The sequence below is a fragment of the Chrysemys picta genome, chromosome 20, assembly GCF_011386835.1.
Source record: "Chrysemys picta bellii isolate R12L10 chromosome 20, ASM1138683v2, whole genome shotgun sequence".
NCBI classification, from domain to species: Eukaryota; Metazoa; Chordata; order Testudines; family Emydidae; genus Chrysemys; species Chrysemys picta.
In genome coordinates this window covers 1,010,290-1,027,510 of record NC_088810.1, presented here as the reverse complement: position 1 = coordinate 1,027,510, position 17,221 = coordinate 1,010,290, and the positions used below count along the sequence as shown (strand labels likewise).

The 17,221-nt window shown below is 58.0% G+C and overlaps 2 protein-coding genes across 9 annotated transcripts in view; one reads left to right on the top strand and one right to left on the bottom strand.

Moving 5' to 3' along the window:
* The first annotated feature begins 6 nt into the window (after positions 1 to 6).
* On the top strand, positions 7 to 8,849 carry CD79A (CD79a molecule). Of its 2 annotated transcripts, none has more exons than XM_065573912.1 (6): positions 7 to 166; positions 4,220 to 4,631; positions 6,316 to 6,789; positions 7,229 to 7,347; positions 7,541 to 7,606; positions 8,143 to 8,849. In XM_065573912.1, the coding sequence occupies exons 2-6, from the start codon at positions 4,577 to 4,579 to the stop codon at positions 8,254 to 8,256; spliced, it is 828 nt and encodes a 275-aa protein (XP_065429984.1). In that variant the 5' UTR covers positions 7 to 166; positions 4,220 to 4,576; the 3' UTR covers positions 8,257 to 8,849. The 2 variants fall into 2 exon arrangements, with proteins under 2 accessions (XP_065429984.1, XP_065429983.1); XM_065573911.1 differs by having other exon boundaries at positions 7,538 to 7,606.
* Positions 8,850 to 10,250: 1,401 nt separating this feature from the next.
* Positions 10,251 to 17,221, bottom strand: part of PRDM9 (PR/SET domain 9) — a 24,272-nt gene continuing 17,301 nt past the window's right edge. For all 7 annotated transcript variants that reach the window (XM_065573904.1, XM_065573907.1, XM_065573908.1 and 4 more), the window contains one exon: positions 10,251 to 12,324. In XM_065573904.1, coding sequence (XP_065429976.1) covers positions 11,090 to 12,324 — 1,235 coding nt within the window. In that variant the 3' untranslated portion in view covers positions 10,251 to 11,089. The remainder of the gene's footprint in view (positions 12,325 to 17,221) is intronic.

Sequence of the window (17,221 nt, the reverse complement as noted above, 5' to 3'; positions counted from 1 at the left end):
CAGGGAGGGTCGGGAGGACTCGGCCCCGGGGTCGGGGGCTCTTTGCTCCAGCAGCGAAAGGCCGGACGCGCCCCCTGCTGGGAGGGGGAGCAGGGCCCAGGGAGGGTTGGGGGGACGCACCCCCAGCCGCGAGGGAGCGGGGCCCGGTCGGTCGGGGCACTGTGGGGTGCTGTGACGAACTGGGACTGTTCTTGCTGGGGTGTGTGAATGCTGACAGGGGAGTGTGACTAGGATGGTCTGCATCGGGGGATGGGAGCCGGCCCAAGGGAACATACCTGAGCTTGTAACATGAGAACCCAGGAGGGGGTTGGAGGTCAGGTGACTCCGGGGCCCGGGAAACTGAACAAAGGCTGTGGGAGGGGTCGCTGAAGGCAGAGTGCTGGAAGCAGGCTGGAAGGAGGCTGGAGAGATGGCTGGGAGGCAGAGATGGCTCTGACCCCCCAAGGGGGTGGGCTGGCATGCCCTGGGACCCCAAGCTGGACCTAACTGAGGGGGGCCCTGTTGTCTGTGCCTGCAAGACCTGTCTTGGACTGTAGTCCTGTCATCCAAATAAACCTTCTGCTTTACTGGCTGGCTGAGAGTCATGGTGAATCGCAGGAAGCCGGGGGTGCAGGGCCCTGAGTTCCCCAATACTCCGTGACAACTGGTGGCAGCGGTGGGATCTACTGCACCCCGTGGACGGCGCTTCCTGCAGTAAGTGACTGGGGAGCAGTAAAACGAAGGGGGATGGACGGGAACCAGGCCTGCTGAAGAGTGGGAGAGAGACGGTTATTACCCCTGGGAGTGTGTGACCAGCGAGAAGGACTTTTGCAGTAACAGGGTCCCCCGGGGGGATCGCAGCGAGTGGTCCCAGGGGCGGAGGAGTCTGCAGCTCGACCCTGGCGGAGAGGCGGTGACCTCGAGAAGGGCTGGCACACTAGGGGGCCCCCTGGGAACTGTGGGGAGCTGTGAGCACACAGGCCGGTGAGTGGCCAGCAGGAAGATGTATGCCAAGCGGCTTAAGAGCGACCTGGTGGAGCTGTGCAAGCAGAGGCGGCTGCGCATTGGGAGGCTCACCAAAGAACAGCTCATTGCCCAGCTGGAGGCGGAAGATCGCGCGAATGAACTGATCCCTGTGTCTCAGGGAAGCAGCCTGGCAAATGCAGCGCAGGCACCAGTGTCTGTCCCAGCTGGGAGTGGTCAGCCCGCTGCTGAGGGCTTCCCGAGACCCCTCCTTCCTATGCCTAGGGGAAGGGTGGGGAGGAGCCCAGCAAATACCGAAGGCGCCGTGACCCCCCCGGCCAGCAGGGGGTCCCCCCGGCGAAGCTCGCCGGCCAGCAGAGGATCCTCCCGGCGACGTTCGGCATCCGGGGAGCGGAATTGGCTGGAATGGGAGAAAGAGCTAAAACTGAGGGAGCTGGAGGATCGTGAACAACAGAGACAGCATGAACGGGAGGAGAATGAGAGACAGCATCAGCGTGAACGGGAGGAGAAAGAGAGACAGAGACAGGAGAATGAGAGACAGCGTCAGCATGACCTGGAACTGGCGAGATTGAAGGGCAGCGAACCCCCGGCTGCGGTGAGTGAGGGGGGACCCAGGACTGCACGGGGCTTTGATAAGTGCATCATGGCCCCATACAAGGAGGGGGAGGACATGGATGACTTCCTGGAGGCCTTTGAGACGGCCTGCGAGCTGCACCGGGTGGATCCCGCGGACAGACTCCGGGTCCTTACCCCCTTACTGGACCCCAAATCCGTGGCATTGTACCGCCAACTGGGAGAGGCAGAGAAAGGGGACTACGAACTATTCAAAAAGGCCCTGCTACGAGAGTTTGGGCTGACTCCTGAGATGTACCGGGAAAGGTTCCGGAGTCAGGATAAAACCCCTGAGATCTCATATCTGCAACTAGCCGCCCGCATGGAAAGATACGCCAGCAAGTGGGCTGGTGGGGCCCAGACGAAGGAGGACCTGATTAAACTGCTGGTACTGGAGCAACTGTATGAGCGGTGCCCATCCGACCTGAGGCTGTGGTTGGTGGACAGAAAGCCAGAGAACCCGCGACACGCCGGGCAGCTGGCTGATGAGTTTGTAAAGAGCCGGTCAGGGGGTGGCAGGGAGGAGCCCCAAAGGAACAGGCCCGCCGCGATGCAGAGAGAGAGTCACCCTGGGACCTCCCAAAGGGGGAATATGGGGAATCCCCTCCCACGGGGAATGCCCAGCGTCAGGGACAACCGACCGGCTCGAGGGGACCCACGGGACCTGAGCTGCTATTACTGCGGCCGAAGAGGCCACGTTCGGGCCCAGTGCCCCAAGCTCAAGGACAGACTGAGCAGACCGAACCCGCACCGGGTTAACTTGGTAGAGGCCCAGACGGACGAGGGGCAGGCTTCTAACGCAAGAGGGGCTGGCAGCTTATCAACTGCTCAAGAGAGAGAAGGGCCCCCGGCCAGCTTCTCTGGGGGGCCAGATGCTCCGGATTCAAAGTTCTCCGTTTACAGGGTTGGCGCGGGGCTGTCCCTGCGGAGCGAGTGCCTTGTTCCCCTGGAGGTGGATGGGAAGAAAGTTTATGGATACTGGGACACGGGCGCAGAGGTGACACTGGCCCGGCCCGAGGTGGTGGCCCCAGATCGGGTGGTGCCCAACACCTTCCTGACCCTGACCGGGGTGGGCGGGACCCCATTCAAGGTTCCCGTAGCGAGGGTACACCTGAAATGGGGGGCCAAGGAGGGCCCCAAGGACGTGGGAGTGCACCACCATTTGCCCACTGAGGTGTTGATGGGGGGGGACCTAGAGGACTGGCCAAGCAGCCCCCAGACCGCCTTAGTTGTGACCCGCAGTCAGAGCCGGCGAGGGGCACTGCGCCCTGGCCTTGGGGGGGGTGCCTTGCCTGAGGCGCAGGACCCTAACCTGGTGGGGAGGGAACGCCCAGGGACACGGCGCAGGGAGGCTGCAGCTTCGGACCCAGCGGGCGAGAAAGAGCAGGTGGCCATCCCTGTCCCAGCTGCTGAGTTCCAGGCCGAGTTACAGAGAGATCCCTCCTTGCGGAAGATAAGGGACCTGGCCGACCTCAATGCGGTACAGACCATGGGACGAGGTGGCCGGAAAAGGTTCCTGTGGGAGAAGGGGTTCCTGTACCGAGAATGGGCTCCCCCAGGGAAAATGGAGTCAGGGGGGATCAGGAGGCAGCTGGTGGTACCCCAGAAGTATCGCCGCCAGCTGCTGTGCCGGGCCCATGACATTCCCCTCTCAGGGCACCAGGGAACCTGGCGTACCCAGCAGAGGCTGCTACGGAGCTTTTACTGGCCTGGGGTCTTTGTTACTGTCCGACAGTACTGCGGATCCTGTGACCCCTGTCAGAGGGGGAGGAAGGCCTGGGACAAGGGGAAAAGAGCTTTAGGACCCTTGCCCAGCATAAAGGATCCTTTCCAGAGGGTGGCCAAGGTTAAAAGGGCGGCTCTAAACCAAGAGAGCCCAAAGCACAGACCTCCAGACTGGAGCGCTGGGAGAAGACCACAGCCCAGTTGGAACCCCAGAGGTATGGGGGTGGGGAAAGGGCACAGGCCGCATAAACCTTCCCACATGCGAACTGCGAGTGCCATCAAGCACCCCCGACCTAAGGGGGGGCGTGGAACGGAAGGGGCCTGGTGTAATTCTCACCAAGGAACTGGAGGATGCGGGGGCATCCATGGGAACGGGGGTAGGTTCGAACTTCCCCGGGTCACTGGCTAAAGTGACCCTGCTCAGTTCGGTCTCGAAGGGGGGAGAGATGTGACGAACTGGGACTGTTCTTGCTGGGGTGTGTGAATGCTGACAGGGGAGTGTGACTAGGATGGTCTGCATCGGGGGATGGGAGCCGGCCCAAGGGAACATACCTGAGCTTGTAACATGAGAACCCAGGAGGGGGTTGGAGGTCAGGTGACTCCGGGGCCCGGGAAACTGAACAAAGGCTGTGGGAGGGGTCGCTGAAGGCAGAGTGCTGGAAGCAGGCTGGAAGGAGGCTGGAGAGATGGCTGGGAGGCAGAGATGGCTCTGACCCCCCAAGGGGGTGGGCTGGCATGCCCTGGGACCCCAAGCTGGACCTAACTGAGGGGGGCCCTGTTGTCTGTGCCTGCAAGACCTGTCTTGGACTGTAGTCCTGTCATCCAAATAAACCTTCTGCTTTACTGGCTGGCTGAGAGTCATGGTGAATCGCAGGAAGCCGGGGTGCAGGGCCCTGAGTTCCCCAATACTCCGTGACAGGTGCACACAGATCCCTACTGGCCAGAGAATTCCTGCCCCACGCCCTGCAACATGGACCCCCTTGGCCGGCCCTGGGGACCGGAGAGCCCCCCCCCCCCCCCGAATGCCCCATCCCAGTCTCCTAGCCAAGCGTGAAGCCATGCAGCAGATGTTCAGCGTGCACTGAGGCCGGAAGGCTGCAGGGCTGGGCAGCACCCTTGGGGGCGGGCGCGGGCGCGCAGTGGGGCGCATCTCCTGCTGATGGGCACCGTGGAGAAAAGCCAGGACCCGGACGGATGCTTTGCAAACGCAGAGCCCGCTGCAGCACACGGCTTCTCCTCCGCACCCTGGCACTAGGAGACGTGAACCCCGACCACCATGGAGACGGGGCCAGCGTGGGTCTGTGTCCTGCTCCCCCTCTGCCTCTTGCCGGGTAGGTGCCAGTCAGGGATCCAGGGGGCTGGGGAGCCCTTGGCAATGGGGCCGAATCGTGCCAGCAGCGCTGGGCCGAGAGAGATGGACTAGCTGGGTAGAGCTCTCAGTTCCCTGCCCCCCAAGCAGCCAGGCCCTGCCCTGGGGCAGATCAGCCAGTGCCCCCTAGAGGGGAAAGGCCCCGTGCCCCATCCCCCCCACCCCCAGAGCCAGCCAGTCCCTCCTGCTCTGACACCGGGTCAGGGCCAGTGCCCCCTAGAGGGGAAAGGCCCCGTGCCCCATCCCCCCCACCCCCGGAGCCAGCCAGTCCCTCCTGCTCTGACACCAGGTCAGGGCCAGTGTCCCCTAGAGGGGAAAGGCCCCGTGCCCCAGCCCTGGAGCCAGCCAGTCCCCCCTGGTCTGGGACCAGATTGGGGCCAGTGCCCCCTAGAGGGGAAAGGCCCCGTGCCCCATCCCCCCCACCCCCGGAGCCAGCCAAGCCCCTAAACCCCCAGAACAGGGTCAGGGTTAGAATCTGGCCTTTTCTAGGCTAGTTTCATTTCCTGTCAACAGAGACTGAAAGGAGGAACTGAAAGTGTCTGGGGGGGAGGCTCCGGTATCAGGGTCTGCAGCTGAGTGATCCAAATGGGGGGGGGTGGCCTTTGGGTGCTGGGGGGGCGTCTCTGAGCCCCTGGCCCCATCCCCCTGCGCAGGTTGGCCTGTCTCTGGTGCTGGCGGATTGTTCCTGGTGGTTTGGGGCTGAGGGTTAGTTCCTTTTTTTAAATCTCCGGGGTGGGGTCGGATGCAAATTTGTGATAAAACAGACAGAGGGACAGACAGCAACTCACTGATCCATCCGTCACAGAGCTACACCCACCCAGCTCTGCAATGCCTGGCAGCAAGGGGGGGGGCAGCCCGCCCTGCTCTAAACACCAGCCCCCACTCCCCACCCAGAGCTGGGGAGAGAACCCAGGAGTCCTGGCTGCCAGCCCCCCCGTTCTAACCCACCAGACCCCACTCCCCTCCCAGAGCTGGGGAGAGAACCCAGGAGTCCTGGCTCCCAGCCCCCCCTGCCCTAACCCACTAGACCCCACTCCCCTCCCAGAGCTGGGGAGAGAACCCAGGAGTCCTGGCTCCCAGCCCCCTGCTTTAACCACTAGAAGTGAGCCCATCTCACCCTGTGCCCACAATCTCCTTGCTCTGGGGGTGATCGGGAGCTGTGGCCGGCTGGGCGGGACTGTAGAAGCGGAATAGGTCCCTCACCTGCAGTCTCTGCTGCCAGGTTCTCGGGGGCCTGGAGTCAGCGAGGGCCTGGGGGGCCAGGGCAGCCTCCCTCCCACCCTGCTGGCCCCCCACCCCGGATAGCCTGGTATTCCCCCTAGGTCAGACCAGTCCCCCATCCGGCCCTGCATCCGCCTGCCCCCTGCTGCCCCTGATCGTTCCCCCAGGCCCGTCCTGCCTGGTATCCGCCCCAGGATCTTCCCCCCAGGGGGGTATCCCCCCCAATCACCCCCCCAAGCTGGTTCTGCCCATTCCCCCCCCCCCCCCGGATCCCCCAGGCTCGTCCCGCTCGTTTCCCCTGCACCCCGATTGTCACCCCAGGCTCGTCCCACCTGGTATCTCCCCCCTCCCGGAACTCCCCGGCCCATCCTGCCCGGCGCTCTTGGCACCAGCTGCTGAGCCGTGGTGTGTCCCCACCCCCACAGGACACCTCTGCAGCAAGCCCACCACGAACATGACAACGCCGTGCAGCGGGACCACCTGGAACGTGAGCGAGGTCCCCCCGGCCCCCAGGATCCCTCGGCCCAGCTCCACTGTGGTCAAGATGGAGACCGCCCTGGCCGCCCAGCGCCACGCGGAGAACAGCCTTGTGAAGGTGGAGGCCGGCCTCACCTCTGTGACTGTCCCTGAGGGGGGCCGGGTGACCCTGGAGTGCCGGTTCAAAGCTCCATCCGGGGCCCAGGTCATCTGGAGCCGATCCTGTTCTCGGAACTGCAGTGAGCCCATCCTGGTGGCCAATGGCACCAGCCCCCAGCGCAGTGTGGCAATCACCACGGGCGCTGGTGTCTCCGTCCTCGCCTTCCACCCCGCCAGGAAGGGCGACATCGGCCTGTATTTCTGCCAGGTGCACACGGACAAGGCCTGGGACCAGTCATGCGGCACCTACCTGCGAGTCCGCAGTGAGTGAGGGACGGGGGTCACCGGGGGCATGCGGCAGAACAGAATCCACCAACCCCCAGTGGGGCAGTTCCCTCTGCCTCCCTCAGACCCCCGGGCTTCTGTGCTGGTAAACAGCTGCCTTGGGCGGGGGCTGTCTGTGCAACTGGCCTGCCCTATGCCAGAGAGGGCTGCGTGGTGTGTGTGGGACCTCGCCCCGCCCCAGAGGGGGCTGCGTGGTGTGTGTGGGACCTCGCCCCGCCCCAGAGGGGGCTGCGTGGTGTGTGGGGGACCTGGCCCCGCCCCAGAGGGGGCTGCGTGGTGTGTGGGGGACCTCGCCCCGCCCCAGAGGGGGCTGCGTGGTGTGTGTGGGACCTCGCCCCGCCCCAGAGGAGGTTGCAGGGGAGGGGGAGGCTCTGGGGAGTTTGGAGCGGAGCTGACCCCCACCCCCCGGCATTGCAGAACCCGTCCCGGTTCCCTTCCTGAACATGCGGGAATCCACCAAGAACCAGCTGATCACCGCCGAGGGCATCCTGCTCCTATTCTGCGCTGTGGGGCCCGGAGTCTTCCTCCTCTTCAGGGTGAGCCCCTCGGCCCCGGGACCCCCAGACACTGACCGTGGGCCTGGGCCTGCCCCCCTGCCCTGGGGGAGCCTGCGTCGGGGGGGCAGTGTGACCCCCCAAGCAGGCTAATGGGCAGGCTCACTTTGGGGTGGGGTGGGGTGAACGCCACTCGGCCCCTGCCTCACGCCTGCCCCCTTGGCTGTTGCAGAAGAGGTGGGAGAATGAGCGCCTCCTGCAGTCCAAGAAGAGCGAGTATGAAGAGGAGAATCTGTATGAGGTGAGCTGGGGGGGGCACCGCAGGGGGGGTTGTGTCAGTGAGGTTATGGGAACGGGGGGTCCCAGCCTTTGGCCCCCTCCCAGCACAGCCTGGATCTGCTCACGAAGAGGTCCTCCCAGTGCTGCAAAGTGCCGAGTGGGGTCACTTGGAGGCTGCCCTGGGGGCGCTGGGCTGCAGGGAGCGGGGTGTGGGGCTCAGTGGGGGGCACTGTCCCCCTGGCAGTCCATGTTGGCCCCAATGCAGCACTAGGGGTGCTGGGCTGCGGGGAGCCGCGTGGGGGTCTCAGCGGGGGCACAGTCCCCTGGCTATCAGTGCCAGCCCCAATGCAGCCCTAGGGGGTCGCCCAGTGGTTCCGGACACCCCACCACTGTTGTGTGAGGTGCTTTGGGTCTGTGTGGGGCAGGAGGGGCTGGGGAAGCCTCTGTCGCTGTGACTGGGACCCCGCCCGCCCCTCATGGCCCCTATGGGGTAGGTGCTGAGGGCTGAGCCCCTCCTTCGGCCTCCAGACGAGCAGCCTCTCTGCTTTGCCACACTAGGGCCTGAACCTGGACGAGTGCTCGATGTACGAGGACATCTCGCGGGGTCTGCAGGCCACCTACCAGGACGTGGCCAACCTCCGCGTGCTCGACATGCAGCTGGAGAAGCCGTGAGGGGGGCACCGGCCGTGACCCGGGGCCTCTTGGTGCCAGCTGGGTTCCTGGGTCTGGTCTCTCCACGGCGGTTTGTCCCAGGGTGCGACGGGAGGCCTCTGCCACAAGCCTGCGTCACCCTGATTGTCACCCTGCTGGGAAGTGTGTGTCCGGGGAGGGGAGGGGAGGGGAGTTGTGTGTTTATAGTGACCATGTCGCGCTCAGGGCCTGGGCGCTGGGCTGTTCTGCACAAGGGGAGAGCGAGTTCCTCTCGGGCAGGAGACTCTCATTTACCTGTCGGGCTAAACATCACAGCGCAATGGCTGCGCCCCGCACTGAGCGAAGTGGCCGGGGAGATCCGGCAGAGCCCACGGCAGCAGCCCATGGCTGAAGGCGCTTGTCTTACGAGGGGGGGGCGGGGGGGACTCAGCTAGCTGAGTCGTTAATTTGGGTGAGCTAAACTTCCTTAGCGCAGCAGCCGTCAGGTAACGCGGGGCTCTAGACAGCGTGTTCTGATTTGAGTTTACATGTAGCCGTTTCCATCTCTCTGCCTCTTGCTGTCACTCCAATCTCTGGTCTCTGTTCAATAAACGTGCCCCTCTTCTCTGGCTAAACCGGTGGCTCTCAAACTTCTGTGCTGGCGCCGCCTTCCACACAGCAAGTCTCGGCGCGCGACCCCCCTGATCGATTCAAAACACTGCTTGGTGTATTTAACACCCTGAGAAATGCCCGAGGCAAAGCGGGGTTGGGGGTGGAGGCTGACAGCTCGTGCCCCCCCGAGGGGTCCTACCCCATTTGAGAACCCCTGCTCCAAACAAAGGCCCGGCTGGGGGCTGAGCGGTGGCCAAGGGCAGCGGCTTCCCTGGGGGCTCTGCCGTTGGGGCTCCTCAGGGATTGGGAGGCGGAAAGACTCCATCATGCGCTGACCCGCTGCTAGCCAGGCTACTCCCCAGGGTCTGTTCACACGGGGCTCCGGCTTGAGTGTCTCCTGGCTTGGGCTCACTCCAGCCCCATGGGGGGTTTCTCTGGGTCAGACTCTGGGGGAGTTTGGCCCGGAGGGGGTTGTGCTGCCCTACCCAGACTAGGCAAGACACCCCCTCTCCCTGCCTCGTTCCCACACACAGCCGGGTCACCGGGGGGACAGTAGGGGCTGCTCCGCTCAGAGCGGTAGACAGGCCCTTAGGTGTGTGTGTGGGGGTTCGTTTTTAGAGCTCTGTGGGGCTCAGATACAGAGCAATCGCTCTCACCCGCCTGTCAGTCAGGCTAGCCCCAGGGGCTGGTTCTGTGCCCAAACCATAGGCCTAACCCATCGGGACCTGCTCCAGCTGCCCCTGGCTACGCTGTCTGAACCGCCGGCCTCTCCCTGCCGCATGGGGCAACACCCATGACACCCCGAGCTTCGCTACCTGGAATAGTTAATGCTCAATAACACAACAAGCTGTTTATTTCCCAGCGGGAGCAGTTGCTGCTGAACACCACAGGCTGCGGCTGTGGCAGGCAGAGGGTGGAGGACGCTGGAGGTTCTGAGGGGTTGTGGGAATAGAGCGGTGTCTGTTCCACCCTCTCCAGCTTGGCTCCTTCCCCAGTTATTACAACAGTGACAGCTCAGGGAGGCTCCCGTCTCCGCTCAAATTCCAATATTTTTGTGACCCCTCCCTCCCCCCAACTGTCCTAGTAACTGCAAGAGTAAAACGATGTGCGACAAGACTGATTAGAACAAGCACAGCTACTACGTTTTCATGCACTTTGCTTTAACGGTAATACAGTTTCCGTGCTGTGAGACACCCCCGTCTCTGGCGTAACATCTAGGAGTGCGAGTCAGAGCAGGAGCTGGGGGCGGCCAAGCTCCACTCTACATTAACAATGTTTTGGGGAAGTTAATAGAAGTTGATGAGACGGCTGCTGCATTTGCTGGAGCAGATCCTTTAGATCAGGCACAGAGGGCTGTGCGCTGAGAGCCAGCTGTTCTGGGTTCAGTCACTGCCCCCTGCTAGAGATCACTCTGCAGGATAAGATCAGTCTCACAGAAGCTCATTTTATTAACACAGGCTTAAAGAAATTCTATACAGAAGGAACGTGGATGGAAAATATCATCTTCCCAAGAGGGAGAGAAGGAACTCATAGGAACAAAACATGAACAACAGAGTGTTAATAGGCAGGCAAGGCGTTTCCAGCCTCATGAGCACATTGGTGAGAGTCAACCCCAGCCGGGAGTCTGAACCGCGCTCGAGGCGTTGCCCCCCCAGTACCCATTCGGAGTTAGTCACCCCATCCTTGCCTTGCTCTCGTGTGAGAAGGACCTCCCCTTGCTGAAGTCTGACTAACCCAGGCCAGGTGCTTGGCTCCCCCTGCACTAGCCACGACCCATGGTGTGCGACAAACGGGAGGTGGCTCCTGCAGGCCTGCCTTGCTCCCACCCTGGCCTGGCTCCACCTCACACAGTAGCAAGGCTGCAGCAAAGTGTGGACAGGAGCACGAGGGGATTACGGGCTACTCAAGCCCAGCAGCTACAGTAACTGCTTTAATTCCTGCTGCTCCTGGCCCCCCTAGCTCCTGTTGGTCACAGGCCAAGTCTCTGCTGGAGAGGCAGCCGCAGCAGGCCCCTCAGGACAGCAAAGGGGCTGGGGCAGGAGCCCAGCTTGAAGGACGCTTCTCTCCACTCAGCCCAGGAGCGGAAAGGTGAAGGGGGTTACACTGACCACCGCAGTCAGTATGAAGCAGAGGAGCAAACCAAAAGCCCGCCAAGAAGGTTAAGGAGTCTATCACTACAGCTCCCTGCTTTACCCAGAATCCCACAGGATTGACACAGAGCCCTCATGTCAGTCAGCTGCCAGCTCTGACAGTTGTTTCCCCTCTAGGCGTGAGTCCGTTGGTGGCAGGTCAGGTTTGATGGCTGCCTGAACCTCCTCCCACACTCCAGGCACTGGAAGGGCCTCTCTCCCGTGTGGGTGCGCTGGTGGGTGGCGAGGTTGGATGACTTGCTGAACCTCCTCCCACACTCCAGGCACTGGAAGGGCCTCTCTCCCGTGTGGGTGCGCTGGTGGGTGGCGAGGCTGGATGACCGGCTGAACCTCCTCCCACACTCCAAGCACTGGAAGGGCCTCTCTCCCGTGTGGGTGCGCTGGTGGGTGGTGAGGTCTGATGACTGGCTGAACCTCCTCCCACACTCCAAGCACTGGAAGGGCCTCTCTCCCGTGTGGGTGCGCTGGTGGGTGGCGAGGCTGGCTGACTGGCTGAACCTCCTCCCACACTCCAGGCACTGGAAGGGCCTCTCTCCCGTGTGGGTGCGCTGGTGGGTGGCGAGGTTGGATGGCTGCCTGAACCTCCTCCCACACTCCAGGCACTGGAAGGGCCTCTCTCCCGTGTGGGTGCGCTGGTGGGTGGTGAGGTTGGATGAGCAGCTGAACCTCCTCCCACACTCCAGGCACTGGAAGGGCCTCTCTCCCGTGTGGGTGCGCTGGTGGGTGGCGAGGCTGGATGACCGGCTGAACCTCCTCCCACACTCCAGGCACTGGAAGGGCCTCTCTCCCGTGTGGGTGCGCTGGTGTCTGGTGAGGTCTGATGACTGGCTGAACCTCCTCCCACACTCACCACAAGGATAGGACTTCTCTCCTGTGTGGCTCTGCTGATGTCTAACCAGGTGTGATGGCCTGTGGAAGTTCTGCCCACACTCGCCACAGGAATACCACTTCTGTCTGCGACCGCCCCTTCCCTCCTCCCCTGTTTCGCTCTGTGCATGTGGCTCCCCTGTTGTGTCTCTCCACTGCTGTGGAGGCAGGTTTGACAGTAAGCCAAACGCCTCTCTACCTCCCACACCTTCCCTCTGCCCTTGCAAATGTGGTTTCTTTCCCCATGTGTCTTTGTGGAGGGAGCTGGGGTTTGGTGGCAGCTGCTGTGATGGTGGATCCCCCGGGAAGGAAAGACCTCTGGTTTTAAGGCAAGATTCCCCTCTCAGAGCACCTTCGTCTTCTTCAGTCTGCAATTCGGTAGGCAGGTGCTTATACTTCAAGTGTTGTCTGAGGTAATCTTTGCTGCTGAAAGCCAGCCTGCAGCAAGGGCATGGATAGCAGTGTAGATCCTGCCCACGTACTGTCCAAAAAACAAACCAGAATTCAGATAGGAAATGGCAATTGTTCCAACATGCTAGCCCTTCCAGAGGCTTTGCAATACGATCCTGCCACGTAGGAAGGGCCAAGAACACCAGCCAATTAGTGACACTCAGACTTTAGTTTTAGGATACAAAGTGAACCGTTCCCTGTAGTACCAGACCTAATGGTTGACTCCTCCCCAGTTCTATCCCCGACAGTCAGCCAGATTCAGACCTAAAGCTGGGACAACCATGCCTGATTGTTCTAGGTCCCTGCTAGGAGTGTCATTCTCTCTCTCTCCTCTGCCAGCTGTTGGGGGTTCTGGTCCCAGCCGACTCCGTTCTCCCAAGGCCAGTGGAGTAAGCCATGGCAAAGAGTTGTATCTATAAACCTCAGAAATACTATGTCTACACTGGCACTCGAACGACAAAAGTTTTGTCTTTCAGAGGTGTTACCCTCCCCCCCCGGACAAAAGTTTTGCCAACGACAAGCACCAGTGAGAACAGCTCGCTCCTGCCGACAACGCTGCTCGTTGGGAGTGGAAGATTTTGTTGGCAGGAGAGCCGACAAACAGTGGCTACACTGCACGACTTTTAGTGGCACGGCTGTCGCAATGCAGGCACGTCCCTAAAAGCTGTGTAGTGTAGACATAGCCTGTATTGCACATCCCTGTAGTACTTAAGAGCTAAAGTCAGAGACCAGCTCCTCACACTGGTGACCCCCCAGAACCTCCTTCCCCCCCCCCCACTGTGTGGGAGAGGCTGTAGGTGTGACGTTGTGCAGTCTATATGGTTTTATAAAAACTTGATAATAAGTCAATATAATGTAACTGAGATAGTTTTAGAGAAAATACGGTAATAAGTGAATGTAAGTAACTGGGATATGCCTCATGCAAAAGGTCTCTTGTAAGGTATCATTACAAAGCTTATAATGTACTGAGTGTGATCATCTGATTTGCATAAATGTACCACTCTTGTATCTAAAACTAGAAATATAAAATGTAACTCTGAGGGCCTATTGTAATTGTGTAAAGTGTGGACCATTAATGATGGTTTGGAATCTTGATGACTCCCATTGTCTGCAGATGGCTGTATTTACCTGTGAGTCTTCCTGTATATGTGTGTGCTGGCAAGTGAGTAATGAAGTCTTGCAGTGACATGTGATCATGTCACCTGAACTGGAATCCATCTTTAACCTGGTGCTTTTCCAGTGAGGGGGGGCGGAAACCCAGAGAGACAAAGAGTTCCCGCCTTATGCAAAAGATATATAAAGGGGGGGAAGAGAACAGAGAGGGGGAGAAGCCATCATGAAGAATCCCCTAGCTACCACCTGAGCTGCAACAAGAGCTGTACCAGGGGAAAGAATTGTGCCCAGGCCTGGAAGGTGTCCAGTCTGAGAAAAACTTACTGAAACATCTCTGAGGGTGAGATTATCTGTATTTAGTTTGATTAGGCATAGATTTGCGCATTTTATTTTATTTTGCTTGGTGACTTACTTTGTTCTGTCTGTTACTACTTTGAACCACTTAAATCCTACTGTCTGTATTTAATAAAATCACTTTCTATTTAGTAATTCACTCAGAGTATGTATTAATACTTGGGGGAGCAAACAACTGTGCATATCTCTCTATCAGTGTTATAGAGGGCGAACAATTTATGAGTTTGCCCTGCATAAGCTTTATACAGGGTAAAACAGATTTATTTGGGTTTAGACCCCATTGGGAGTTGGGCATCTGAGTGCTAAAGACAAGCGCACTACTGTGAGCTGTTTTCAGGTAAACTTGCAGCTTTGGGACAAGTGATTCAGACCCTGGGTCTGTGTCTGGAGCCAGACAGGAGTGTCTGGAGCCAGACAGGAATGTCTGGCTCAGCAAGACAGGGTGCTGGAGTCCTGAGCTGGCAGGGAAAACAGAAGCAGGGGTAGTCTTTGCACATCGGGTGGCAGCTCCCAAGGGGGTTTCTGTGATCCAACCCGTCACAGTGGCGTAGTCGAGCAGGGTCTGTGCACAGCTGATTGCTTTGAGATACTGGTAGTGATTTTAAGTGAGTTTTAAGTGTGGTGGCTGGAGAACAGACAAAGTGGTTACTGGTTTGTTATTTTCTGTTTGCTTATTTCGGGAAAGGGAAGTAGGGACAGAAAAGGAAGCAAAATAAGTAAGAATGAAGATCAAAAGAAGTTAAAACTACACAAGTTGCAAATTGCCCAGAAAGACTGAACAATGGGCGCTGGGAATGTCTCTGTTAACTAAAAAGAAGAACAGGAGGACTTGTGGCACCTTAGAGACTAACAAATTTATTAGAGCATAAGCTTTCGTGGACTACAGCCCACTTCTTCGGATGCATCGGCTGGAGTCCACGAAAGCTTATGCTCTAATAAATTTGTTAGTCTCTAAGGTGCCACAAGTCCTCCTGTTCTTCTTTTTGCGGATACAGACTAACACGGCTGCTACTCTGAAATCTGTTAACTAAGAAGCCCCTGAGCTGAGTGCATCTCAGTTTCAGTGAACTGCAGATGGGTGTGGCCCAACCTCTGTCTGTGCTGAAGTTGACTGGGGTGTCTAATTTAGCAAGACAGGAGTGGAGGGGTGCCTGTTCTGGCAGGAGGGTGTTCTCTGTGGTATCCCAGCTCATCAAGTGATGGTCTCAAGGGAAGACAAATGGAAATTGATGTACAATTTGCCTGGGGAAAGCCTGACCTGGAAAAAGAAAAGGCTGCCCACCAGCCTGGACTTAAGAGACAAAGCAATTAAGACCCAGAAGCATGACCTGGCTGTAATGGAGTGGAAGAGGTGCACAGAGACATGTATCCTGGAGCTGGAAGTTGGGGTCCTGGTGACTGCTGCGGTGGGAACAAACCCCAAAGACTCTAGCTGGAAGCAAACCCAACCTGAGTGAAAGGGGGGGGATTTTGCTGGCCAGCGAAAGGTCCCTCATAGCTGGAAGCTGTGAGCCTACAGCTGGGTCAGGGTCTCTTTCCCTTTTGGGGGTCACAGGAGTGTCTGCCCCATAGGGGAGCCCAAAAATGAATTTTAGGTATACTGCCTCCGCCATGGTCAGTGTCCAAGTCTCTGGCAGTAAGTTCAGGAGGAGGGTGTGACGTTGTGCAGTCTATATGGTTTTATAAAAACTTGATAATAAGTCAATATAATGTAACTGAGATAGTTTTAGAGAAAATACGGTAATAAGTGAATGTAAGTAACTGGGATATGCCTCATGCAAAAGGTCTCTTGTAAGGTATCATTACAAAGCTTATAATGTACTGAGTGTGATCATCTGATTTGCATAAATGTACCACTCTTGTATCTAAAACTAGAAATATAAAATGTAACTCTGAGGGCCTATTGTAATTGTGTAAAGTGTGGACCATTAATGATGGTTTGGAATCTTGATGACTCCCATTGTCTGCAGATGGCTGTATTTACCTGTGAGTCTTCCTGTATATGTGTGTGCTGGCAAGTGAGTAATGAAGTCTTGCAGTGACATGTGATCATGTCACCTGAACTGGAATCCATCTTTAACCTGGTGCTTTTCCAGTGAGGGGGGGCGGAAACCCAGAGAGACAAAGAGTTCCCGCCTTATGCAAAAGATATATAAAGGGGGGGAAGAGAACAGAGAGGGGGAGAAGCCATCATGAAGAATCCCCTAGCTACCACCTGAGCTGCAACAAGAGCTGTACCAGGGGAAAGAATTGTGCCCAGGCCTGGAAGGTGTCCAGTCTGAGAAAAACTTACTGAAACATCTCTGAGGGTGAGATTATCTGTATTTAGTTTGATTAGGCATAGATTTGCGCATTTTATTTTATTTTGCTTGGTGACTTACTTTGTTCTGTCTGTTACTACTTTGAACCACTTAAATCCTACTGTCTGTATTTAATAAAATCACTTTCTATTTAGTAATTCACTCAGAGTATGTATTAATACTTGGGGGAGCAAACAACTGTGCATATCTCTCTATCAGTGTTATAGAGGGCGAACAATTTATGAGTTTGCCCTGCATAAGCTTTATACAGGGTAAAACAGATTTATTTGGGTTTAGACCCCATTGGGAGTTGGGCATCTGAGTGCTAAAGACAAGCGCACTACTGCGAGCTGTTTTCAGGTAAACTTGCAGCTTTGGGACAAGTGATTCAGACCCTGGGTCTGTGTCTGGAGCCAGACAGGAGTGTCTGGCTCAGCAAGACAGGGTGCTGGAGTCCTGAGCTGGCAGGGAAAACAGAAGCAGGGGTAGTCTTTGCACATCGGGTGGCAGCTCCCAAGGGGGTTTCTGTGATTCAACCCGTCACAGTAGGCACAACCCCTGCTGGTTGTTGCCCAGTGCTGGGAGTGCACTGATCAGTACTCTGCTAGCTTGGCCTAGACTGAGGATCACTGTGACCCCCCAGAGGCTCTACCACAGATTTCAGTGGCAGTGGAGACATAGTGACTTTGACCAGCCCCTCCCTACACCCCATCCTCCAAAGCCTTCTCCCACCTTTAAGCTTGTTTTGAAGATACCAAAAAACACCTTGTATCGGATTAGTTTCTGAACTTTGGGATTCTATACAGTGAGGGCGATAGGTGGCTTTGCACCCACAGTAACATTTAAGCAGCTTCTCGCCACCCTGTGCGGATCATGTGATAGCCAGTCAGAAACTCTAGCCTGGTTGCTTAGTTTAACTTTAAATACTGTTTTTAGTCCCAGCCTTCACCTCTTAATATAAAGCAGATGCTGGGGTCGGAGAGGGTTGGGTAATAAGTCACGGGCAGAGCAGGAGGGGCTGTTTCAGCTGTCAGACTGGGAACTGCTCAGCAGGTCAGTGCTTGTGTCTCCTCATGGAGACCAGCATTTTTCAACCATTTCCTGCTTGCTGCCTTCCTAAACTGTGTCAGGGAGACCACAGCGACTGGTGCCAATCCAGAC

Bases quoted from the DNA above. Each gene is read 5' to 3' on its own strand.
- CD79A (XM_065573911.1), top strand. From the start codon at position 4,577: ATGGAGACGGGGCCAGCGTGGGTCTGTGTCCTGCTCCCCCTCTGCCTC. The intron at 4,632-6,315 runs GTAGGTGCCAGT...CCACCCCCACAG, and splicing joins CCCCCTCTGCCTCTTGCCGG to GACACCTCTGCAGCAAGCCC. The intron at 7,607-8,142 runs GTGAGCTGGGGG...TTGCCACACTAG, and splicing joins AAGAGGAGAATCTGTATGAG to GGCCTGAACCTGGACGAGTG.